Raw genomic sequence first — 25,212 nt, forward strand, 5'->3', positions numbered from 1 at the left:
TCAAAGTAAGGGCATGAGCAGTGTTTAATTTTGTTTTCTGCATTTCAGGAAAGAGTGGCCCTTCGGAAAGAATTCGAAACCCGCCTGTCGAGAGTCGAAGGTGAGTCCAGCGGCGTAGTGATATAAATCCGCCCCTAATCTGGTTAAAGGGTAAAAGTTTCAGCACTTCCAAAACAAGACGGTTTTGCGAAGCAATCGCCACTCATTCCCCAATTGTCGATCGCTTTTGATTAATTTTTTTTCGAGGCAATGACGGTGCGATACGGATATTTTTACGATTAAAACGCGACAATCAGCTCTGAAACCCAAAGCGAAACACACACTTTGAACACTGTATTTGGTATTTGATAGATACACTTAGTTCCTTTTTCGGTATAGCCAAAAATAAAACACGCGCAGTTCAGTTGGGGATTTTGCGGAATTTTCTAGATCCGGGTTTTCGATTGCATTTAAGCAAAACTCTGCAAATTCCCCGCCTAGTTAGATTCGACTTAGCGAAATAAACTCTAGGAAGTTGATGTATTTTCGTCGTTTCATTGTGATAGTAGACGTTAGGTGAAAGAGACATAAGTGATATTTTTGCTTAAGTACTAATTGCTTCTTTCCTTAGGGCCATTTTTCACTATTTTCCCACTGAGTTCTTTGATAAATTCTCTGTTAATTCATTGCTGTGGTAGTTGGCAGCACTGTCCCAAAAACACTTAACAACTATAAGAGTTGACAATATTTTGCCAGGCAAAACTCTCACTTACCAAATAGTCTTTAAATAAATTTGTATTTGTAACAGCCTGTTGACCAATGAGCTCATTATTAACTTGCAATCTTAAAGCTGAAAAAGCTTGCTGGTTTAACAGGCTGTTTGACAAAAATTGTAAATTATTAACACTGTAATAGCGGGCAGAATGAACGAGTATTGGTAACCCAAAGAATAAAATATTTAGCATTAAATTAAACTAGCATACTCATCTAGTCAAAAATGTAAAAACATACTTAGCCCTAACAAGTAGTAGCATAAGAATAAGAATTTACTGGTAATAGGAATCATGTAATTTTTTTTTTTTCTGCGTTTGTGCAATATATCTGATGTAAAAATGCATGACTTTTAGCTTGGTGATGGAATCGTTTAACACTCCAAACCGCTTAAAACCGACTGACCAACTCTATTTCTTTTTGCTTTTAAATCGAACATGAATTGTTGTAGTGTTGCCTAAACATGTTGTCTGTTTTTGCAGTGTCTTCGGCGAAAACCCTTGAAACGGATAGTCCGGATGTCTATATTCCCTTTGTGCCATCAAGAACCAATCAGTTGATGCATTATGCGAGCATTCTATCTGTGTATAAGTAGGGCTCTTAATGCTTTTGCGGGCAAAAAGAAATAGAAAAGTTGGTGGATGCGTTCCAGAATGTTTCATTTCTCGATTTTTTTGCACAAAATAAACCAGAGTCGACATTCCAATGTTCTCAATGCATACACTAAATAGAGGCACTGTTGTTACTTCAATCCGAACCTGGACGTGTATTCCTGACAATTTTAGATCGTTTTCTAAAGTAAAGGTAAAGGTTTTACTGTTTTATGAATTTTGGTACACAAGTTTACATAAAATTAACGGATTTTCCATTAAATACAGATGATTTAACAAATAAAGATGAATTTCAAATGAGCGGGGAAAAAATCCCCAATCCGGCTCGAAGGACCAAAATCTTGAGCCATAATCCTAAAACCTTATAAATTTGCGGAAACTGTAATCGTCAAAAAGTGAGCAAGTTTTTGTTTCACATAAAGACAACGAAGGAAAAATGTATTGCTCCCAAACCAAAGCAGGGCGAAGTCTGAAATTTTAAGGGTGTGGAGCAGAAATGTGAAGCTAAAATTTGTTAAAGTTTCACTGCATGCCGCTTAAGAATTGATTTTTTAAAAACACCTAAACTTTAGTCTCCAATAAACGAGCAACTGAACTTAGCAGCTACACGGAAAAAAAAATATTGCTCCGAAATAAAGCCAGGCAAAGACTGGGATTTTACTGGTGTGGGGTCGAAATTTGAAGCTAAGATTTTGCAGAGTTTTACTGAAATTCGCACGAAGAATAATTTTTTACAAGCATCCAAACTTTGGAGGCCAGAAAGTGAGGAACTGAACTTGGCAGGTACACAGAGAAAAAATTAGCTCCCAAACTTACGCAAGGAGAACCCAACAATTTTAAGTGTGTGGAGCCGAAATTTGAAGCTCAGGTTGTRCAAAGTTTTAGTAAAATTCGCAAAATGATTGATKTTGTACAAACGTCCARACTTTAATTGCCAAAAAGTGAGCAACTGAACTTTGCAGCTGCACAGAGAAAAATMAATTCCTCCAAAACTGAAGCAAGGAAAACTCTGTAATTTTAAGCATGTGGAGTAGAAATATCTGACTGAAAGTTACACAGTTTACCTCAAAACGCGTAACGATTCACTTTTTAARAGCATCCAGATTTTAGTCGCCAAAAAGATAGCAACTCAACTTACCAGATACACAGAGAAAAATGCAATGCTGCWAAACCAAGCCAAGGCGATATCTAGAACAGTTAAGGGCGTGGAGCAAAAATATGAGGCTAAAARGGTGGAAAGTTTCTCTGAAATTCGCATTTTGATTGATTTTTTAGAAATTTCCAATATTTAATTRCYAAAAAGTGAGCAACTGAACTTAGCAAGAACACAGAGAAAAATTAATTCATCCTACTCCAAAACTAAAGCAAGGCGAAGTCTGGAACATTGCAGGTGTAAAGTAGAAAAGTCAGGCTAAAACTATTCAAAATTTCACTTAAATCTGCACAAATGTTGATTTTTCACAAGCATCCAAATTTTAGCCGTGAAAAACTGAGCAGGGACACAAAGAAAAATTTGTKGCTCCAAAAGGAAGGCAGGGCGACATCTGAAATATTTAAGATTGTGGAGTAGAAACATGTTCACATTTTCACTCAGACTCACGTGAGATTTTTGCCAATCATTCAAACTTTAGTAGCAAAAAAGTGAGCCACTGAACGTAGCAGGCACACAAAGAAAAATTGTTGCGCCAAAACCATGGCAGGGCGATATCTGAAATTTTAGGATTGTGGCATCGAAGCATGAAACTGCACTTGTACAAATTTTCCCTTAAATGTCGTTCATGTCAGATTTTTTAAAAGCTTCCAAACTTTAGTCGCCAGGAAGAGAGCAACTGAATTTAGAAGATACACAAAAGCCACAACTTTGTGCAAAATAATGACCCAAAAATCAGTAGTTTTTACTCATTTTAATTAAAATCTGGAAGTTTTCGGTTTAAGAAACTATTGGCGGATCACGTCTGAGGGTGGCACTCAGTCCTGTGGACAAAACTTGTTCTATCAACAAGCTAATCGACTCTGGTTGATCCTTTTTGAGTAAATTAAATCAACCTTGACTTGTCTCAACCAAGTTCAGTTGAGAAGTAAAAGTCTTCAAAATGAATCAACTTTTGCCGAACTTTTTACATGTAACGATATATTGTTTATTCGAATTGTGATTTAGTTTGTACGTAGAAGTGACTTCTACACTTTTATAGAGACTGAAAGGCTTTTCTGCGTTATGTATATTGAGATTAACGGGCATTTCCATGTTGGAATCTCATCGTTTCTCAAATCTCTCAAAGTAATTTTGTGAAAAACTGGCAATTTTAGATGAGGTTTCAAGTGGGAACGTCCACAAATTCAACTGTTTGATTTTCAAACTGAATTTAGATTTTTTGGGGAAAAAGGTCAATCGTGTGTTTACATCCAAAACTCATTCAGCGCGACATCTAGGACTTTATCAAAACGGGCTTTTGAAATTTTGGGACTTTTAGGTAACGGCACGCGAAAAATGGAAAACTGTTTGAAAATAAAACAGCCAATTAATATTAAGTGATATACATAGAGGGTTTGTTGCGGGTTATTAGAATGTAGTTTGCGAAATTTGATATTTTTTAGACCCTTGATGAACCACCCATGTATGTAGCTACTAGTTTTGTTGGAAAAAATATGTGTTCTTGCTAGAAACTAATCATTTATTGGATGATTGAAGCCATTGAAAGTGCCAGTGGAAGCTACATAGATTTGGTTTTTTAAACCCGATTATTTAATTGAGTAGTCTGCATGCATCAAAAGTACTTAAATAATAAATTGTATCCTAAGAAAATTGCAATATAGCTCGTAGATCTACTTTGTTTAGTCGAGATTCGTGATGATGTTGTATTAGTTTGTCGATAACGGCCTACCATTCAACCAGTTCCGTTTCCATCTTCTAATTGTTTTTTTTACCAAAAACTCTAGTCAATGTACTTAAACAAACGATCGTAACACTGAGCTATACACTAAGCAATCTGCCAAAGCGACACAGGTTTAAACAAACTCTATGATAAATAACCTTTGCAATTATTATTGAATTAGATCGAAGTACATTCCAGAACTTTGTTTTTTTCTTATTAGTTAGTCGGTTTGTTCGTTTGATACTTTGGTACTTTGATATCTGACGGTTTTGTATTTTCCAACTTGTGCCTTTCATAATTTTACTGTTCTTTATATTCGTCTAAATCATGTATTACATGTATTTCATAATGATGTTAATGTCTAAATAGATTTTATGTGCTATATATGTGATTGTTCATCATTTATTCCTTAATTTCAGTCATAATACTTTATATTACAGCGTTAATTAAAGGTAAGAATAATTGTTTGCATTTCCAAGGTTTATGCCACATTTTTATTCAATACATTAAACCACTAAAACAATAATTTAGCAAATAAATGAAACCTTTTTGGTGCTTTATTGGTTATGTTAGATTAGTACTAACAGTCTGAGATGATCTTTGTAACTGCCACTGTCCAAAGAAGCACAATTCCCACTTTAATTACTAAAAAAACAGTCATAAATGTAAAGATTGTATCGCTCCAAAAACTTACTTGCAGGCTCAAATGTATTTAATTTCCAGCCCAAATTGTATGTATTTCCTTGGAAATAGTTTTTATAATTTTCTTCTTGTGGTCACTATGAATTTCATATCCTTTCTCTGACTTAAATTGTTAACGAATCATTTTGATAGCAGTGATAACCAAGAAAACAATGGCGCAAACTTGGACGACTAAAACAGAAAAGCTGCTATTTTATGGAGGTTTTCAAGCGCTTACCGCAAATTTACCTCGCACAACTTCCGATTTCATATTCCTCAGAGATTTTGCAAATTTTATGGCATTTTGAGGACGTTTTCTGACAATGTCATATAAATATGATTACAGAGCTTATTGAAAACGAGTCTGAATTCATTGCTTAAAACTGGTGAGTTTTTGGCGCTTTCTTCAGGACGTTTCGCAAGCACGATTGGCATGCATCTTCAAAGGCATGTTCGCACCCGAAAAACATCGTTGAAAGTTGCTCTGTTTTCGGCTACGAAAGTTTGGTTGTTTGTGAAAAATCGATCGTCTTGCAGATTCAAGTCAAACTTTGGACAGTTTCAGTATCATCATTCTTCTCCACGCCCTTATTTTTTTTTAAATTCCAAATGTCACCTTCGTTTGGCTTTGGATCAACTAATTTTTCTCTGTCTAGCCGTCTGTTAAGCTGCTCACTTTGTGGCGCCTATAGTTTGGACGAATTTAAATGAAACTTTCTGCAGCTTTCGGGTTATATTTGTATGTTGTTCTGTTGTGAACTACGCTTTTGAATGTTGCATAGGATAATTTGCGTCTTCAATCATTTTTTTTCTTTTGCAAATTTCACCGCAAATTAAACAGTACGGGTATTGTTAATAGGGATTGTTCGATTTTCCAAATTTCAAGTGCTTTTCACTCAGTTTTTAGCTTATAAACTGGTCAGGTTTTCCTCAGTGGACTGTTTTCACTTAACATTCAAAACCTCTAATGTAGAATAAGGGTGTTCTATAGTGAGCACACCTTGAATTTTCTTTGAACTTAAAATTAATGTTTTTATTAACAATCAACATTAGGGTTCGGTTATGAATTCATCTCGGATTATCTGCAAAGTATTTGTGTGCCTTCAGTAAATTAAACTTTTTGTTGCTTTCAAGTGTAAAAAACCCCATAATTCAGTTTAAAGAACCTAAAGGTAGGTGGAACTATTTTGACGATTTTTCATGGTCTATCGGTTGGCGCCCTAAGAGGCTGCTATTTAGATTTCGTATTGTTTTTCCAAATTAAAATCTGGAACATAATTATTTTTACAAAACGATTCGTGCTAGAGAATTTCGGTGGCCAGGATCCGTCCGACTATTTCAGTTTTGTTTGCCGTCCAGCACCCTTCAGGCTGCAAGTGCTCCAGATCAAGATTAAAACCAGACTTGCTGATATTGTTCTAGATTTAAGCCCAAAAATGGCATTGAGTTTTTCAAGAAAAATCAAGTTTTTAGGGAATTTTGGAGGTCTGGATTCGGACGGCTATTTATTTTATAGTAGCAGATGGTCATCTAAAAAATACTAGTGAAAATAAAAAATGTTACATAATTTTGATTTTGACAACGCATATATATTAATTAGGGAAACAAATTATAAAATAATTAACAAATAATAAAAAAACATGCAAAAGCAGTAAATTTCAGATCAGATACCGACAACCTTAGCAACATTGACCAAACCCTAATAAAGCCATAAGTATGAAACACCCGGTACTCTAGTGAAAAATTAAATCTATTTCTGCTTATCTCAATACCTGCATACCTCTCTCCCAAATGTAGAAAATAATTCAGACAAACTCAAGGTTTTCAAGAAGGCAAAGACCTAAAAGGACGTTGATTTTTACCAATCATGAGGTAAGTTTTTCCGGTGTTTTGCTCTCCCTAAAGGAAGAATTTTTTCCCTCAAAAACTGATGAATGTTTTAACACTTTGTAAATTATAATTTTTATACAACATGTTTTAATTGTGAATTGGTGTTTGTAGTTTATGTAAATTTTAAATCTGATGATGGCGCTGTTGTCTCGCCGAAACGTAATGAAATAAACGATGTTTCAAAAACTTTTACTTCACACTTTGACTGATACCCAGGAAAGTTAGAAATATCATAATTAACTATATCATTTACTTACTTTTTTTGGTAACATACAATATTTTTCAGGTAAAACAGGTAACTTTTTAAAATACTTCTAGTTACTAATAAGAACATTTTCTTTTTCATTTCATTTATTATTTATTTAAATAATTAGATCTTTGAAGCTACGTGGTGAATAAGTAGAAGCAAATTTTTGAAATGTCTTCTTAACTTCTAATTAAGGTATTTACTTGCAGCTTTACTATTCATATCGTTTTGTATTTATAACTCATCTCGCTATGTCTCACTTTACTAATTAAAGTTTTCTTATAGCTTTGAAATGCTGGCGTGTACTTTGGGTCATGTGAATCGCGTTCTTAAATCCGAACTTCCGAAAGCAAGAGCGGTAGTTTATTTTGCTTGCGAACTGCAGGATTTAAGTTTTCTATTCGGGGTAGGTTTTTACTAAGTGTTCAAGTGCCGTGTGGACTGTGGATGATTGATGGGCTACTACTTACCCAGTAAAGGATGGGGCGCCAGCTTGCAGAAAGCTGGTAAGAATAGTTTCTAAACCATGGATCCCTTACTATGAACTAGGGATGGTCGGTATTTAACGTAACCGCTAAAATAACATGGTTACAAACGTGTAACCTGAAACCGTAGTTACAGCTAGCAGATTTAATCGGTTGTTTTGGGAACCGTCTCATAAACCCGAAAAAGCCGTTCGCAACAGCACGGAACCGATGCGACACCGTCGAGCATCTATCTAGCTGCAGCCGTTTGCCAATTCAAACCGTTCTTTTTGGAACCGTCTCATAAAACCGAACAGTTGAGCGCATTTTGAACCAGCTGCAGCCGTTTGCCGATTAAAAGGTTGTTTCTGGAACCTTCACATGAAACCGTAACGGCGGTGCGCACCAGCACAGAACCGATGCGAGAACGTCGAGCGATCTATCCAGCTGCAGCCGTTTGCCGACTTAAACCGTTCTTTTTGGAACCGTCTTATAAAACCTAAACAGTTGCGCGCACTTCGCACTAGCTGCAGCCGTTTGCCGATTTAAACCTTTTTTTTTGGAACCGTCTCATAAACCTGAAAAAGTGGTTCGCGTCAGCACAGAACCGATGCCAATCTCCAATTCTCCTCTATCCAATTGCAGCAGTTTCTGTTCAGTTCTCCAGAATCCATAATCGTTCAGATATGGATCAAATATTAATTCAGCATTTTTAGTCTGTAAGTATTTAGTTTTCTGACGTTCTGTAATATATCTTAAAAAACGGGGATTTCTCTCATTAATAAACTTAGCTCGAGATGTATATGCCTATAATCAGCAAACTAAGCAGAATGTACACTTGCATATGAGCTATGACCAAATTTAGAGTCTAAGACAAAAATTCCATCACAGTTGAAATGTAAAATAATAAACGTTGTAAGCAGAATGTGCACCTGCATTTAAGCAAGCTTGCCATTTTGAGATATAAATTCAGTCACAAGATGAAATGAAAGTTAGTTATATAGGCGTTAAGTAAGGTCGACATATTTTTTTAAAGTATTTTTTGGTGGTACCAAAATTAACTCGGGTAATACTGCGAACTCAGTAAAAAGCATCTGCAAAAATTGTATTTTTAAACGTTAATTCATTTTTAAATGAAAATTAGATTTTTAAACATTTTTGCAAATAAAGCGCATATTTTATTTAATCAGTTTTTATTTATATTTTTTCTATCTAGTTTATTAACAGTTCTTTTGTTCTTTAAGCAGGTACTTCTGACCCATGTTTTGTTTTTGATTTTAGAATATTTTATTGTATCTAAGAGCTTTAGTTAAGAATTATTCTTTAAATAAACTAAATCATTATTTGTCATTACTATTCCTACCATCATCATTGCGCATGTTTAATGAAAAATTTTAAAAGCAACGAGTTCCTTTTGGAACCGCATTTTGAAACCTATTACTAACGTGCAACTGGAACGTTGTAGCCTTGTTACAGAAAAATAACCGTTTATCTCACCTCTAGTTTGAACTGAATACTTTTTCGAATGGCAACTGAGGTTTTATGAATTCTGTACATTGTTATTCTTTGCTTTTCTCATTTGCTATAACATTGCTTTAGACCGATTGACCGTTGTACTAAACACATTTTATTGTTTCTTTCCAGGTGGCACGATGCAGCTTTCGATAAGTTTCCCCAGGTTGCCATGCAGTTCTAGAGTTTTATAAAACTGTAAAGTTTTAGCTTTATGGTTCTACTTCACGCCCGTAAAAATGCAGACTTCGTCTTGAATATGGAAGAATTAAATTTTCGCGGTGTCACTTTTTGGTACCTAAAGGTTGAATGTTTGTAGAAAATCAATTGCTTTGGGGACTTGGGAGTGAAACTCTGTACAGTTTTAGCTTGATGTTTCTTATCTTCAAAGTAAAATTTTAGATGCCGCACTAGCATTTTGGAGTAACGCATTTTTTTATGAACCTGCTAAGTTCAGTTGCTTACTTTTTGATGAAAAAAGTTTGACTGGTTAAGAAAAATATTTTTTGAACTAATTTTAGTAAAACTTGGTAAAGTTTTACCTGCATGTATCCAATCCATGCCCCTAAAATTCCATATGTTGTCCGTTTTTCGGTTTTGAAGCATTGAAATTTTCTCTGTGTACCTGCTGATCTTAGTTGCTCGCTTTCTGCATACTAAAGTTGGAAGGGTCATTAAAAATCGGTACTTTGGAAGAATGAAATTTTCGCTGTGTATCTGCTAAGTTCAGCGACCCACTTTTTAGCACCTAAAGGTTGGATGTTTGTAAAAAATCAATTGTATTGGGGATTTAGATCAATCTCTGCAAAGTTTTAGCAAAATGTTTTTTCTCTTTGCCCTAAAAATTTAAAATGTCGCCCTTCTTTGGTTTTGGAGCAGTGAGAAAAAAAATTTGTATGTATAGGTTCACTAAGTTCAGGTGCTCACTTTTTGACCACTAAAGTTTGGATCTTTGCAAACAAACGATCATTGGGCAGATTTTCAATGCAATTTTAACATTTTCTGTGCAATTTTAGCTGCATATTTGTACTGCACACCCTGAAAATTTCAGAAGTCGCCTTCCTTTGGTTTAGGAGCAATAAATGGTTCTATTGGTTTGCTCCATTTTTCAATAAGGCTGTCCTTTGTCAAACTCAAAGTCAAAATTTTCAAAATTCCTTCCACATTGCATGGAATAGATTGGCTCTAAACTATGCTCTCAAAAGATGTTGTGACTGGTAACTGGAAAAAATCTTAGGAAAACTGATGATTCTTTTGAAAGTTGATGGATTTTAGTAGTGAAATACGCTGCAGTGGTCGTTTTAGTTGTTGCCGGCATTAGAATGATCAGAGGCTAGACTGATAACCATGGAAGAGACCAAGAAGAAGAGCAAATTGGGCTCACGTAAGCTTTCACTAGTTAAAAGGCTGATTGTTTACTGTACAACTGTATTTCAGTTGTGAAATTTGGCGTGTTCTGTGCGGCGATTTACTACGGTTGCAGATTGGTCAAAAAGTAGCGGGAAATGAGACCAAACTTGCAATAGTCATAAAAAATATATTTAAAAAATCAGCAATATTTAAAACAATATATTTGTGTTAACTAAATTTAACATCGTAGTTGTAGATGGGAATATTGGCAAAAAATCCAATTTCAAAATAGATAGGTATAAACTATATAAACAACAGAACAATTTTATACAACTTCAAACACAGACTTTAGAGGGAATTTACTCCACGATAACCAGCAGGTCTTCAGCTTCGATTTTCTGCCCCATTTGGATCTTCACTTCCTTCACCGTTCCAGCCACCGGACTTTGGACCACAGTTTCCATCTTCATTGCCGATAAAATCACCACAGGATGACCTTTTTCGATTGTGTCGCCAACCTGAGACAAGAGAATCCTTCTATTCTAGGAAGAATTACTGCAAAAGTCATCAGATTACCTTAGTCCTGATGTCAATAACAGTGCCTGGCATGGGAGCCCCCACATGAGCCTTGTTGGCCTTATCGGCCTTAGGATGAAACACTTGGTCCTTGGTGCATTCTTGATCCTTAATAAACACTGATCGAAGGGTACCGTTCAGATCAAAGAACACTTCCCTTTCTCCGTTTTCTGATAAGTCTTCCGCCATTGCCAGAGTTTTAATACCTAAAAATCCTCTTGGTTAGTGAGGGGATTTGGCTGCTGGATCTGTACTCAGTACCTAAGGTTTTCCCTCTTTCAATGGTGCATTCGAACTCTTCGCCCACTTTGGGACCGGTCAGGAATATCCTGGTGTCCAGCTTGCCTACTGGCCCATATTTATCGGCAAATGTCAAATACTCCCTGGTCACCTGCGGATAGAGAGCCGCACTCATGACATCTCGCTCATTAGCAGCTGGAAAGTCCTCCGAAAGTTCTTCTTGCAGTTTCTTGAAGTCCAATGGAGGCAAACTCGCTCCAGGTCTGCCCTCAATTCGAGGCATGTCTCTCAGAACCTACGACAAATCAATCAGTTATTAAACTATTGAGACTCTATGTATTTGATCTCACCTTTGACCTGAGAGGCTCAGGAAAACCTCCGTAGGGTTGCCCAATGGCTCCTTGCAGGTATTCAACCACAGACTTGGGGAAGGAAAGCTCCTCAGCCCTGTCCAGCACATCTTGAGGCTGCAGCTTGTTCTGGACCATGAATTGAGCCAGATCGCCTACCACTTTGGAAGAGGGAGTTACTTTGATGATGTCGCCCAGCAGCACATTAGCCTGGAAAGCAAGTTTTTACCAAACTGACTAGTTGAGGATGAGAAATCCTCACTTGAGCGTAGGCCTTTTTGACATCCTCAAAGAAATCTCCCAGTCCAAGAGAGTAGGCTTGGAACTGCAAGTTCGTGTACTGTCCCCCGGGGATTTCGTTGTTGTAAACATCCGCATTGCCGCTCTTCATCGTTGTGGTGCATTCGAATGGGGCGTACAAAGTGCGCGTTTGCTCCCAGTATGCTGAATATTCGGAGATCTGTTAGGAAAATTGATTAGCTGAGAAAGTCAAAGTCTAGTTCCATTCGTACCTGGGACAAGTCCAGATTGGTGTCCAAAGGAGTTCCCTGCAAGCTAGCTACAATCGCTCCCATACTGGGTTGCGAGGTCAATCCAGACATAGCGTCCACAGCTACATCAACAACATCAGCGCCAGCCTCAGCGCAGGCCAGCATTGAGGCTACTCCAGCCCCACTAGTGTCATGGGTATGGATGTGAATGGGAACATCCGGGTGTTTATCGCGCAGCGCTGATACAAGCATTCTGGAAATAATCCCTTAAAAGCTGGCAGGACTGAGTAAACTGCTACTCACTTGGCGGCTTTGGGCTTCAGCAGTCCAGCCATGTCTTTGATGCAGAGCACATGAGTACCGGCCTTCACCAGCTCATCTGCTAGGTTCACGTAGTACTTTAGATCGTATTTCTTCTTGTTGGGATTGCTGACATCTCCAGAGTAGGAGATTGCCGCCTCCACTATCCCTCCAGCCTTCCCAGCCGCTTCCATACCAAGAATCAGATTTGGAAGGTAGTTCAAGGAGTCGAAGACTCTGAACACGTCCATTCCGGTTTGGACCTGAAGGCACCCAGTGAGCATTTTATTTCGGTAAAGGAAATGTTACAAAGCCGACGTCGTTGTGAAGTCACGATTCTCTTATTTTGTGTACGTTTTCCTAACTGAAGCAAGTTTCCGCTTGAAATTTTCACCATGCTTAAAAAACACGTTGCCTTAATTATTATTGTAGATTGATAAAAACTCTCAAAAACCGTTAATTTTTTCAGCTTGATAAATATCGATTTAAAAATGGAAAATTTCCTTCAACTGCGCTTGCTTCTTTAAAAACTTACAGTTTTTCAACTGAAACAAGTGACTGCTTGAAGTTTGCCCCATGGGTAGAAAATAATGGACCCTAATTATTCTCGGAGTTTCGTAAAAATAGCCGAAAAAGTTTATTTTTGCCAGCTTGAAAATATCGATTGGATAATTTTCTTCGACCGTGCCCTCTTCTCTAAAAATCCACATTTTCCAAACGTAAGCAAGTCGGCACTTCAAATTTTCACGATGTTTAGAAAACAGTTCAGCGTGATGATGTTCAATGTTTCACGAAAATCGCCTACAATTCTGAACTTTGCCAGCTCAACAAATAACAGTTTCTAAATGGAAGATTTTCTTCAACGGTGCTCTCTCCTTAAAAAAATTCGCGTCTTCCCACTTGAAATAGCGAGCAACTTGAAACTTGCAGCACCTTTAGCCCATGCTTTTCGCTAATTCGGGGAGAAGTTTTATCAAAATCGCTAAAAGCGTTTATTTTTGTCAGCGTAGTAAATATCGGTTTCAAAAAGGACATTTTTCTTCAACTGCGCTCGCTTCTTTAAAAGTTCGCATCTTCCACCCTGTTACAAGGAGCAACTTCATATTTGCCACATCTATAGAAAAGCTCGGACGCTAAATATTCGGAAGGTTTCACAAAAATCGCTAGAAATTCTGATTTTTGCCAGCAGGACTTGCTCAGGAAGAACTCACCGCAAGCTCGCAGAACTTAAAAACCACATTGTCTGGATAGTTGGTGTAGCCCACAGCATTGGCGCCTCTCAACAGCATTTGGAATGGAATGTTTGGGATGTGCTTCCTCATCTCCTCCAGTCGCTCCCACGGGCACTCATGGAGGAACCTGCAAGCGATGACAATTGCCCAAAGCTTTCACTCATCTCGAGTAAATTGCTACCTTAAGGCCACGTCAAAAGTGGCGCCGCCCCAGTTCTCCATGGAATAGAGCTGGCTGAAGTTGTGAGTGACGAAAGGCGAAATTTTGAGCAAATCGTGAGTTCGTACTCGAGTCGCTAGAAGCGACTGATGAGCATCTCGGAATGTTGTGTCCATCAGCAGCAAGCCTTTGTGATTGCGCACCGCCTTAGCAAAGGCCTCGGGCCCTTGTTCTTTGTAGATTTGTCGGAAGCCTTTGGGCGGGTGGATTTCTATATTCAGGGTTTATTGTTAATTTTTTTTTCTGCCATTTATCCCGGAATAAGCAGGTTTAATTAGAGATGTGAGCGTAAAAAATTAATATAAGTGAGTGAGCAACCACACGGTTTTAGAGTCAAAACGGAATTTTCGTCGCGGATTTCCTTTAACCTTAAAGAAATTTTTGGATGCAGAATCCAAAAAGTTAACTGTTTGAAGCAATCACCAATCACAATTTGTAAAGTTTCCAATCACTCTTCACTAGCAAAATGATAAAATCCAGCCACACTTTTGATGATTTTTCAATGGCAGGTACTTACAAAATATCATGCAGATAGTAAAAAAAAGATGATACTAACCCGGCTTTTGCTCTGGCTTGTAGGACAGGTATTCTGTTAAAAAAAAAAACAAAACAAAAAGCATGCCAAATTAACCAAGAAAACCAAAACCAAGGTGGAAATTGTTTTTTGGGTGTGGGAATGTTGGAATCCAGAGTAGAAACTACAAGTATTTCTTAGAATCTTCTATATACAAGTGCAGTTGATTTTCTCAGTCAGTGCTCCCGTCGAATAATTGCAGGAAAAATTATTAGAATTACGAATATTTCATGGCAAAAGAAGACACCTCGAAGGAGTTTCATTACTTTTCTTTCAGAGACAACAAGTGCTATTTGGAAAACTTGCAGAAGCTGACCCGAAAAAGGCCTGAAACTGACCTGAAAAGGGCAGTTTCTACAAGTTTTTTCAAAAGATTTTGCCGCAACTGGAAGACAACTGATGAAACTTCTACATTATTTTTGAGCAGAAATATTTCGAAACTCTGTGAAAAATGATCAATTTCTGCAAGGTTTTCCAATGTTCTTTGGTTGCAACTGGATGAAAACTGCTGAAACTGCTACACGATGCATCGCGTCTTTTTATGCAGAAATATTTGGAAACTTTTTGTCTAACCTGAGCAGTCCGTTCAAGTTTTTCCAGTTGCGTCTCTTTCAACTAGAAATTTTTTCATGGCTTGAAATACTTGTAGATTCCATCCCGTATAACCTCAGAAATACAGTCGGGCTCTTAAGGTGCATTTCTAAAGGCTTCACCGAAAACAAAAGCTGAGAAATTGTCGAAAAAAATAGCGATAAAAGCTTGCAGATGGAGACTGAAACAGTTTTACTTATCGCCATTGATGATGATTAGAAATTCAAAAGGTTCTAAATTATTTGGGGTGTTTTTGGAGGAAAATCGTCACCCTCAAGTGCACGTGAAGAACAATCCGCACTTACCCAAGGAGACTTTGGGAACCTGCGGTTTGATCTCAGCAGGCTTCAGTTTGGTGGCTAAAGGTGTTTGAGGGCCATTCACTAAAACCGTGGCTAAATACACCAAAAGCTTCTGAGCTCGGTTCCTAGCCGGGACCATGTTGAACAGTTGCGGGTTCTCGTCGATGAAATACGTATCAACAGCTCCGTTGATAAACTTTTGGTTAGTGATCACGTTCAGTAGGAAGGGAATGTTGGTTTTCACGCCTCTGATCCGGAACTCTTTCAGAGCTCTGGAAAAGTGCAGTTCATCCACTGGCTTCAGAAGGATTCAATCTGTAGCTTACCGGTCCATTTTCGAACAAGCGCTTGGTAAGTCGTAAGAGTGGGCGATCACTTTGACTAGCAGGGAATCGTAGTAGGGCGAGATAATAGCGCCAGCAAATCCAGATGCTCCATCCAGACGAATTCCCATTCCCTCTCCTGATCTGTATACTTCAATCCTGCCGGTGTCTGGTTGGAAATTTTTGGCTGGATCTTCAGTAGTCACACGGCATTGAATGGCGAAGCCCTGGAAAAATTTCAACATTAGTAAAAATGGAAGAAGAAAAGGTAAGTTTGGTCTGCCACTTGAATTTGAGACACCCTGTATCAATTGGTATTATCTTAAAATAAACTAGACATTAATATCTACAACTTTTGTATTTAATATTTTTCTCTCAATTTCAAATTAGATGCAAAAAGGGGGCAGCCAAAGTTCAAACAATAACCGTGTACATGCATAAGTATGGGACGCATCTTGGATGCAAACATCCGATACTCTTCAGTTACTCAACTACTTTGGCTTTATTTCGAGCCACCTATTATTTTAGCAAAAAAATTAACTCTAATTAATACTCTACACAAATTTCCACATTTACTTACATTGGGAACTATTTTGTCCTGAGTTATTCCCAATTCAGGCAGCGTCATTCCTTCGGCGACTCGAATCTGACTTTGCACCAAATCGATGCCAGTGATCTCTTCCGTTACTGTGTGCTCCACCTGCAGACACCCCAAAAGGTAAGCCCTTGAATTTTCTGCTTTCCCTCAACTTGCCTGCAGTCGGGCATTGACTTCAATGAAGAAAAAGTTCCCTTTGGGATCGCAGAGAAACTCCACAGTGCCGGCATTTTCATATCCAACATGTTTGGCCAACTTCACAGCCATGCTAGTCATGGCGTCTCGAATCTTCGGGTCCAAATGAGGAGCCGGAGCCATTTCCACCACCTTCTGATGTCTTCTTTGCACTGAACAGTCCCGCTCGCACAGATGAACCACGTTGCCCGCCTTGTCGCCTAAAGCCCATTAATGAGCAAACTTACCCGCAGAATTACCCTAGAACTTACCAAGCAGTTGCACTTCAATGTGTCGAGGTCTTTCAATAAACCGCTCAATGAACAGAGCGCCGTTTCCAAACGCAGCCAGAGCTTCAGAGGAGGCTCGCTTGTAACTTTCCTCTACCTTATCCATGCTGGTTACCACTCTCATTCCTCTTCCGCCGCCTCCATAGGCTGCCTAAATTGTTTTTTTAAACTAACTGTTTTAAGGCAACCTTCAGAAGCTTACCTTGAATATCACAGGAAGCCCATGCTGGTTGCAGAAATTTAGGGCTTCTTCCAGAGTATGAACTGGGCCGTCTGTTCCTGGAACGATTGGAACTCCTGCAGCAATGGCTGCTTCCCTGGCTGCCACTTTGTCGCCCATCTGATGGACAACTTTCGGAGAAGGCCCTGAAAGAAGCCGCTGGCTTAGTGGAGATTAAAACTGGATGAGCTCTGGATGATTACCAATAAAACGAAGACCTGCATCTAAAACAGCCTGCGCAAAATCAGCGCGTTCCGAAAGAAATCCGTAGCCTGGATGGACGGCATCGATTCCGTGATCTTTGCAAATTTTCACTATTTGTGGGATGTTCAAGTAGGCTTCTACTGGGGTCAGGCCTTCGCCTACCTAAAGGACTTTGCTGCCTTAACTGTCCAGGAGTATGAAAGATGAAAGATTCATTACCAAGTAAGACTCATCAGCCTTCAGCCTATGGGCGTGTCCTCTGTCTTCTTTCGAGTAAATTGCCACTGACTTAATGCCCAGCTCATTGCAAGCTCGGAAAACTCGGACAGCAATCTCTCCTCTGTTGGCCACCAGGACGCTTCTGATCGGCTTGTATTCTCCTGAGTAATGTCGGCATTTGGACGCTAAGTTGAAGGTGGAACTGCTAGGGAGGCGCGAGCTTCGCGCTACAAGTCTGATCAACATCGTAGCTGAGTTTGGCTTATTTTGGTCGTTTCTAGTGTCCTCTTAAAACTAGTGAGGTTTGTTGGGTTCTTTTAGGTTCTTGTGATCAGTGGTGCCGAATCAGGTGGGCTGAAATAGAAGTTTTTTGTGAACAAATAAATACCACAATTCTACAGGGTGATTTACTGCGAACAAATCAAGCTACTGATTGATTTTGTTCACTCACCCAGTGTATCCCACATCGGGCCTACGCTTCAAGCTACGCAACCGGAATTTTAATATTGTTTATGGTTATTTATAGGCGAATATTCGAATAATTATAACTGCTGGCAATGTTGAAACCACAGGTTGTTCCTCCGATGTTTTTTGTTGCTGCTTGGCAGGTTTTTACGCAAGGTGATTACGATGTTTTGGTTATTTTCAGACCGGCCAAACGATACTCTTCGTATTGGCTTCGAAAGTTTGCATCTGTGCATGAATACAAAGTGGAGAATGGATTTTTGCCTGTAGCGAGATGAAATTGCGTATCAAAGTGCATTTAAGGCTGTTGTAAATGTTGAAAAACCAGCGCCAATGTGTCTTTAGAGCGAAGACGCCAATAGGAGGAATACGTTTATTGAGGAGTTGCAATGAGGGGCTATTTTAGTTGCAAAGACATTCAATAACAAGCGAGGGCTTTGCCCCTTAGAGGGGCCTGTGATCGTAAAAAATACGATTTAAAATTCTGAGTGAAGATTGTTTTTTACACTGTTTTTTACATTGTTTTTTACAATACATTGTTTTTTACACTAAAAATTTTACTCAAATTTTGCTCAAATGTGAGCTGTTTGCAGTCCCATGCATTATTTATACTGAAGAAAAGTTTTTGTTCTAACTTCTAGATTGAGAAAGGAAATTTTTATTAGATGTTACTCGATTTTGTGTCCATTGTATCTGTAGCCGCAACTCCTGAGAGCTTTTCAAAAATTAGTCTATGCTTGTATTTTGTTTAAATTTCAGCCAAAAGAAGTTCCGTTCATTTTTAATACTATACAAAAAATTTATCTTTCTATGCACGTGGCATTTGGAGTTACAATTTTTTTATTACAATTGCGCGATTTTGCGCTTATCGTATCAGCAGCATCAATTTTGAGTGCTTGTAAAAAATCCGTCTACAGCGTAATTTTTCTTAAATTTGGTGCACAATAAGCTTGATCCAGTGCTTACATTGTGCTAACGTTTCATATGTCTAGTCTTACCGATTTTGGAATTGTAATTTTTTTAGTGCTCTTGCGTGATTTTCAGCCGTCGATGCTTGACAGCATCAATGTTGGGGTTTTCATTCTAAGCTCCGATTTTCCTCAAATTTACATCGAGTTAAGCCCGATTTATGGTTTGTGTAGCGCTAAAGTTTCAACGCTTTATGCCAGTTGGATTTAGAGCTGCAATTTTTCTGTAGTACACTTGCGTGATTTTAAGCCGTAGTATCAACAGTGTCAATTTTGAGCGCTTCTGAAAAATCAGCCTTAGCTCCTATTTTCTTTTCAATTTTGAGCTCTGTAAAGTTTCATTCGTTATATATACTGAAAAAAAGTTTCAACCCGGTACTGATGTACAGATTGGATACTGATTTTTTTTTAATTATATTTGCGGCATTTTACGCCCGTTGTGTCAGCAGCGTCAGCTTTGAGAGCGTTCAAAAAATCAATCTCTGCTCGGACTTTGCTCAAGTTTAAGCTAGCGAAAGCTTGGTTCATTGATCATGCTACAGAAAAGGTTCAAATTTCTATCCACGTGGAATCACAATTTTTATTGGACTTGCGTATTTTTTGGCTGACTTAGCAGCGCCATCAGCTTTGGGTTTTACAAAAAATTGGCAAAAGCTTATGTTTAATGGATTCATTACATAGTTACAATCAGGGGGCATTTTAGTTTCCAAAACATTTAAAAACAACTATGGGTTTTGCCTATTTCTGCTTCTTTTGAGGCTTCCAAGGATCTAAAGATATCTGCCCAGTTGTAACGAGCATTTGACTAGTGATAGAAATCCAACTGTTTGGGGAATCTAGTGATTACTTCTAAAGAAGAAAGAAAAATGAATCCATGAAAAAAGCAAGTAGAAATGGATTCACAATAATCAGGAAGTAAACTTGCGCGATAAATTGGGCAACTATTGACTCTCAAATATTGAAATCGACCGTCTGGATCACCTGATTTATATCTTATGCTGTAATAGTATGTTAATGATGAATATTTCCAAGATTTAAAAAAAAATCCTTTAGTAGGTATCTCCAAAATTTCCCTACAAAAATCACCCCATGAACACCAAACAATGTAACTGATGCATGCATGACTGGGCTAAGTGCAGACAAACAAATCTGAATTATACATTAATTATCCATTAATGGATTATTATTATGGAATAATGGATTATTTACACAATGCCGGTTCAAAGTCAAAGTGCGAAATTCCGAGATAATAAAGTTGATTAAAACTGGCCGTTTGTTTTTCCAGAAAATTTAATCAAAAATCGTTAACAAACACGTGATATTTGAGCGTGGAATAGTGACTACTTTACTTTAGATCTAATGAGATATTTACCTAATTAGCCACAACTAAGCACTTGCAAAACGGAAGAGAAATCACTGATAAACAAACCTAAATGAAACTGGTTAAAGATAGAAGAGATAGAGATAATAATTACGGCAGCCCTGATAAAGATCCAGAGTGTAATTTGTAATTGTTATCAGTTTTATTTATTCAAGTGTCGAATGTACTTCAAGTGAACACTATTTCTACTTTCTGTTTAAGTTGATGAAACATTTGATGATTTTTATCTGCAAAATGCACCAGCCTGGATATAATTTTTGAAGTTTTTAGCAAACTAGAACAATTTTTTTAATTGAAATTAATAGAATGGGCTGATTTATACTCGTGCATTTGCACGTGTAGTTAAAAAACTTGCCAATAATTCGTCATAAGTAGGTGCTTGTTAAATTAATACACTTTCCATGCGTTGCCAATTTTCTATTTATGATTATTTTATGTAAGATTGTTGTCCTTTGGCGGTGCCTTGCAAAGTGCCTTTCTTCTCGTCATTGCCAATGTCACTTTAGTCTGACGAAACGCAAATATTTTTCGGGTATAATAACATTTTAACAATATTGACAACAAGCGATTATTTATAAATCAGGCTGTATCGTCGAGGACTTTGAATGTTCCTTATTAAAAATCGTCTATCTCGATCAAGTTGACCTCTAAGAGACCTTATTAATATGTGTATAACAGTATTTTTCTCAGATTTTCGTAGTTTGAACCTAATGCAATCTTACATAACGGTTTGGTTTGTGTGCGTGCAACTCGAAAGACCAGATTTTTCCATAATTGCCATTAATTTGATCATTAACCTCGTACTGTATTGACCAACATTGATTGAATTCAGGTAGTCACAAACAATTTTTTAGTGAAAAACAATTATTTTGGTTAATGCAGATGTAAAAACTACCCCAAAAATAACATACCCTAACAGTCTTTCCACTGCACTTGTTGCAACTAACACTTGAAACCTCTTGGAGTTATGCGAGGCGCATTCGAATGTAACTTACTGATTGTGGTTTTGGTAAATTGCATTTTAATGCTCCTATCCGAAAATGCCAAAGTTCAATGTTTCGAACGACGATTTGGTAATAAATTGATTATCAACAATCAATGTAATAATTGAGGAAGAGACGGAATTTGGTTTCAGCTTTGCGCCACCCTGTAGAATAAATTAGCTAAGTTAATATTGGGTATGGTCAACAAGTTTCGCTTCTTTTCGTTGAATATTCGCAATTTTCCGCATGTGGCACAGTAAACTTGATGGAAATTAGGATCCGTGTTGAGAAACTGAACGCAACCTTTAAAGTTTTGATATTGTGAGAATATTCTAGCAAAAAATCGGTTCTAAAACAGAAAATTTCGGGAACTCTTTCGGATCTTCAGCCCAGAGATGAAAACATTAAGCATATTCGGTTTTGGAAAAATAACATTTAAAAAATACCAAAGTTTAGCGAATTTTTGGAATGCTTCCCGGGTGGATTTTTTTTCAGACGTTGTTCAGCATCTTCAACTTTGAGTGCTGCTGAAAAATCAACCACATATCAGCTATTTCTCAAATTTAGTACTTCGGAAGCTTCATTTATTGTTTACACTGAAATAAAGTTTCATCTCTCCACTCCTATTGTATTTGAAGCCGTATTATTTTCTTAGTGGACATGCGTGATTTGTAACTGTCGTATTAGCAGCAGCAATTTTGGCTTATCCTCAAAACTCAGCCCTGACTAGAATTTTGCAGGAATTTGGGCTAAGTGAAAGCTGATTCATTATTTCTACTACTGAAAAGTTTCAGGGCGCTGCTCGTTTTCAGTTTGGAGATGGAACTTTTTGCGCACACTTGCGCGCTTTTACATTTGTCGCAGCAATGGTGCTTCTGGAAAAGCAGCCTGCAATCAAATTTTACTCAAAATTGAGCCCAATGAAGCCTCAATCTTAAAATGCAATGAGAAAAAGTTTCAACGCGCTCCTCAGCTCGGGTTTGGACATGGACTTATTTTCAGTAGAATTGTGCGATTTAGAAGCCTTAAATTTGAGTGCCTCTGAAAAATCAGCCTGATCTCGCATTTTTCTCAAATTTCACGGGAGAGAAGCTGCATTTATTGTTTATACTGGGAGAAAGTTTCAACTCTAATCCTGTCGGACAAGAAATTGAAATTTTCAAATTAAACTTCCGTGATTTGCCGCTGTTATATAAGCATATTCAATTTTGGGAGTTTCTCAAAATTTACCGTAACTGAAATACTGCTCAAATTTCAGAATCTGGAAGCTCGTTCATTAATTATAGTGACAAAAAGTTGAAACGCGTTACTCGTTTTCAGTTTAAAGGTAGAGTTTGATGTTGTAGGCGTGCGCTCTTTTTTAGATTTGTCGTATCAGCGGTCCCAATTTTCAGTGCTTCTCAAAACTAAGTCCAGGTTTGAATTTTATTTAAATTGAATCTGAAGATAAGTGCACTTATGGTTTACACTCGGGGAAAGTTTCAGCGCGATAGTCGTGTCGAATCGGAAATTATAATTTTTTTAGTGCTTGCATTATTTTTCTCTGTTGTATCAGCGGCGTCAATTTTGAGAGCTTCTGAAAAATCAGTTCGAACTCAAAATTATATTAAATTTTGTCCAAGTGAAGCCTGGTTCATTTATTAGACTAGGAAAAAGTATCAACGCGCTGCGACTTTCAGGTTTTGAGTTGCATTTTTTTTGGTAAAATTGCGTGGTTTTTTTGCAATCGTGGCATCAGCAGCTTCAATTTTGAGTGCTTCTAAAAAATCACTCTGAACTCGAGTTTAACTCAAATTTGATACAGAGAAAGCTTCATTCGTTGCTTATACGGATAAAAAGTTTCAACCCACTACTCATTTCCAGTTTTAAAATGCTAATTTTTTTAGTGGTTCTGTGTGCTTTTTAATCGTCCGATCAGCAGCTTCGACTTTGAGTGCTCCTGAACATTCAGTCTAAGCTCAAACTAAATTAACATTTTCTTCATTCCGCTACTCAACATATTTCCTTAGTCGTGTAAATTTTCTGAAGAAGCAAGAATTCAGAATAAATTGTGCCGAGCCCTTCGGGCACGCCACTGGTAGGACTAACGAAACAGGCTCTATTTGATATGCAGTTTATTATTCGCTTCCAGTGTCGTACATTAACATTGAACATTTACAAAAGATAATTTTGTTTTCGAATCTCTCAAATTGGCGCTGTGTAAAATTGGCTGACAATCCCGAAGCGTTTTTCGAAAAAATCGACCTCGTGCTGTGCGTTACCTGGCAGCAGACGCTCAAAATTGCGATTTATTTTACGAAATTTTAATTTTTTTACGTGAAACAAGCGGATAGTTTCAGGAGACTTAAAAGGGTCGTTTTATCACCATTTTTGACAGGCTTTAAGCATTCAAGAAATCGAAGAAAAGAATGATTTAAATTTCACATTATTACGAAAAGTTGAATTGTTCAAGAATCTTTGCATCTACTAAGATTCTTTTGCGCCAAAGGATCACAATTTTCCGCAAGCTTTTCGAAAATTCTCTCAAATGTATTGTTGAAATCACAAAAATTTTTTAAAGTAAAGTAACTTTAAGCGATTTTATTTTTAATTTTTGGAGCTTCAAGGCCGGAAAATTCCGAAAATTAAAAACGTTTTCAACTGTGAATTTTTGAAATCCAAACCCCAAAATCTTCTTGTGCATAAAATGAACACAATTTTTCAAAGGTTTTAAACACTCAAAAAATGGATGAGAGAAAGTTTTTGCTTATCAAATTCATTTTGAAATCCGCAAAAATACCCAATAAAACGAAAAGTTTACCGATTTTCTACAAGAAGCTTCAGTGATTATTAATGCAAAACACTGATCCACACACTCATAAGCTCATAAACTCTTTATTCTGTCATTAAACTGCCATTAAAGGTAATTATCCAAATGGAGTCTTATGACTCATTAACATTATGCCAAGCAGGTTCTTTTGCTTACGGAATTTAAAACATATTCCTTAAATTAATTTTTCATAATTTTCCATAAATCCTTGCCATGCAGAATTAGCTTTTTGTTTAAAAAACGATCGAAAAGTTGCGTGGGAATCACGTGTAGATGTTACGCTACTGAATGAAGCGATTTATTGACCAGAAATATTAAGCAAATTCAAAGTCAATTTCCAGCTTTGGTTAGTAAACTTTCCACGACATAAATAAATGAAAAACTGTGCAAATTGAGGCAACAACGAACAAGGTTGAGCGGAAATTGGCCAAAAAGCTCCTTAAATCCAATTTGAAATTCTTGTGCAACGTGAAAAAATCCCCAGAGTGAATAAAATAAAAAATAATTCTAAAAAGATAAATACAAAAAGTGAAAACAATTAAGTTTCTTAAGAAAACTGCCAACTACTTTAACCTGCAGATGTTTAATAAAAGCCACCGTTACAGACTGTTTCAAAAATCAGTTTCAATCTTTAGGGGGTGTGTTATTGCACACATTGAGCTGCTGATATGGCGCATTGAATAAAATGCGATTTTCTCGAAAACGGTTGGTTGTAACAAGAAAATTTAAGGCACTACATTTTGAACTCATTGCCTGGTCGATTAGATGGCGTAGCTAAAATTTTCAATTTTTTCATTGAGAAAGCGGGAAAAGACAAACATTTTTTTTCATTCAGCTAATTTAGGTCCCACTCAGAAGCTCAATAGCGCTTTGACGCACTATTCATCAATAAAGTACCCAATTTCCGAAAAATCTCGTGCGTTAATCACTCAAACTTGTTCGTCATTAATAATTCCACAGACACTGAATTGCTTTTTGTTCAAGTTCATATGTAATCCAATTCAAACAGCCAAACAATTGCGTTCTAATCAAGCAATCATCTCAAAATCCACTCTAGTTGAGATACTAGCAAATCCGTTATATTTAGGCCAATAAAAGCAGTGTCTTGACCTGCAGTGGCCTTCTCTATTAAGAATGTAAAAAACTCACGCAAATACTATCACCGGTTGAACTGTCCGTCACGTTTTTTCCTTTACAACCAACACACCACTGTTCGAATTCCCACCAAACTGAAAGCGAAAATCGAAATTTATTTTTAAATGAAAATTTTAGTAGTCGGTGGCATGCGCGTCTTGTTCGATGTGATTCAAGAGTGCACTGGGAA

General features: G+C 37.4%; 2 protein-coding genes and 1 long non-coding RNA gene across 11 annotated transcripts in view; 1 reads left to right on the forward strand and 2 right to left on the reverse strand.

The window, feature by feature from the left end:
* LOC109539926 (1-phosphatidylinositol 4,5-bisphosphate phosphodiesterase classes I and II) overlaps positions 1 to 10,620 on the forward strand; it is a 46,105-nt gene extending 35,485 nt beyond the window's left edge. For 2 of the 6 annotated variants that reach the window (XM_048670816.1, XM_048670817.1), the window contains exons 19-20: positions 49 to 100; positions 1,233 to 4,620. In XM_048670816.1, coding sequence (XP_048526773.1) covers positions 49 to 100; positions 1,233 to 1,345 — 165 coding nt within the window. In that variant the 3' untranslated portion in view covers positions 1,346 to 4,620. Of the gene's footprint in view, positions 1 to 48; positions 4,621 to 9,160; positions 10,413 to 10,465 lie in introns of those variants that run through there. The other 4 variants (XR_007282554.1, XR_007282555.1, XR_007282553.1 and 1 more) reach the window with 4 other exon arrangements.
* On the reverse strand, positions 4,694 to 5,273 carry LOC109539937. Its single transcript, XR_002172146.2, has 3 exons — positions 5,165 to 5,273; positions 4,929 to 5,107; positions 4,694 to 4,879 (listed from the first exon to the last, which is right to left on the reverse strand). It is a non-coding gene; the product is annotated as an uncharacterized LOC109539937 (long non-coding RNA).
* LOC109533042 (pyruvate carboxylase, mitochondrial) lies at positions 10,583 to 25,130 on the reverse strand. Of its 4 annotated transcripts, none has more exons than XM_048670819.1 (19): positions 25,038 to 25,129; positions 17,283 to 17,636; positions 17,063 to 17,225; positions 16,842 to 17,005; positions 16,622 to 16,790; positions 16,332 to 16,570; positions 16,158 to 16,277; positions 15,581 to 15,804; positions 15,258 to 15,526; positions 14,344 to 14,376; positions 13,749 to 13,998; positions 13,547 to 13,694; positions 12,339 to 12,598; positions 12,057 to 12,288; positions 11,807 to 12,004; positions 11,545 to 11,754; positions 11,216 to 11,489; positions 10,955 to 11,160; positions 10,583 to 10,896 (listed from the first exon to the last, which is right to left on the reverse strand). In XM_048670819.1, the coding sequence occupies exons 2-19, from the start codon at positions 17,526 to 17,528 to the stop codon at positions 10,738 to 10,740; spliced, it is 3,564 nt and encodes a 1,187-aa protein (XP_048526776.1). In that variant the 5' UTR covers positions 17,529 to 17,636; positions 25,038 to 25,129; the 3' UTR covers positions 10,583 to 10,737. The 4 variants fall into 4 exon arrangements, with proteins under 4 accessions (XP_048526776.1, XP_048526777.1, XP_048526778.1 ...); XM_048670820.1 differs by lacking the exon at positions 25,038 to 25,129 and adding an exon at positions 21,008 to 21,125; XM_048670821.1 differs by lacking the exon at positions 25,038 to 25,129 and adding an exon at positions 20,088 to 20,151.
* Positions 25,131 to 25,212: the final 82 nt, after the last annotated feature.

Source organism: Dendroctonus ponderosae, unplaced genomic scaffold (genome assembly GCF_020466585.1).
Source record: "Dendroctonus ponderosae isolate FM_Combo_2020 unplaced genomic scaffold, Dpon_F_20191213v2 Dpon_F_20191213_1, whole genome shotgun sequence".
Taxonomy (NCBI): Eukaryota; Metazoa; Arthropoda; class Insecta; order Coleoptera; family Curculionidae; genus Dendroctonus; species Dendroctonus ponderosae.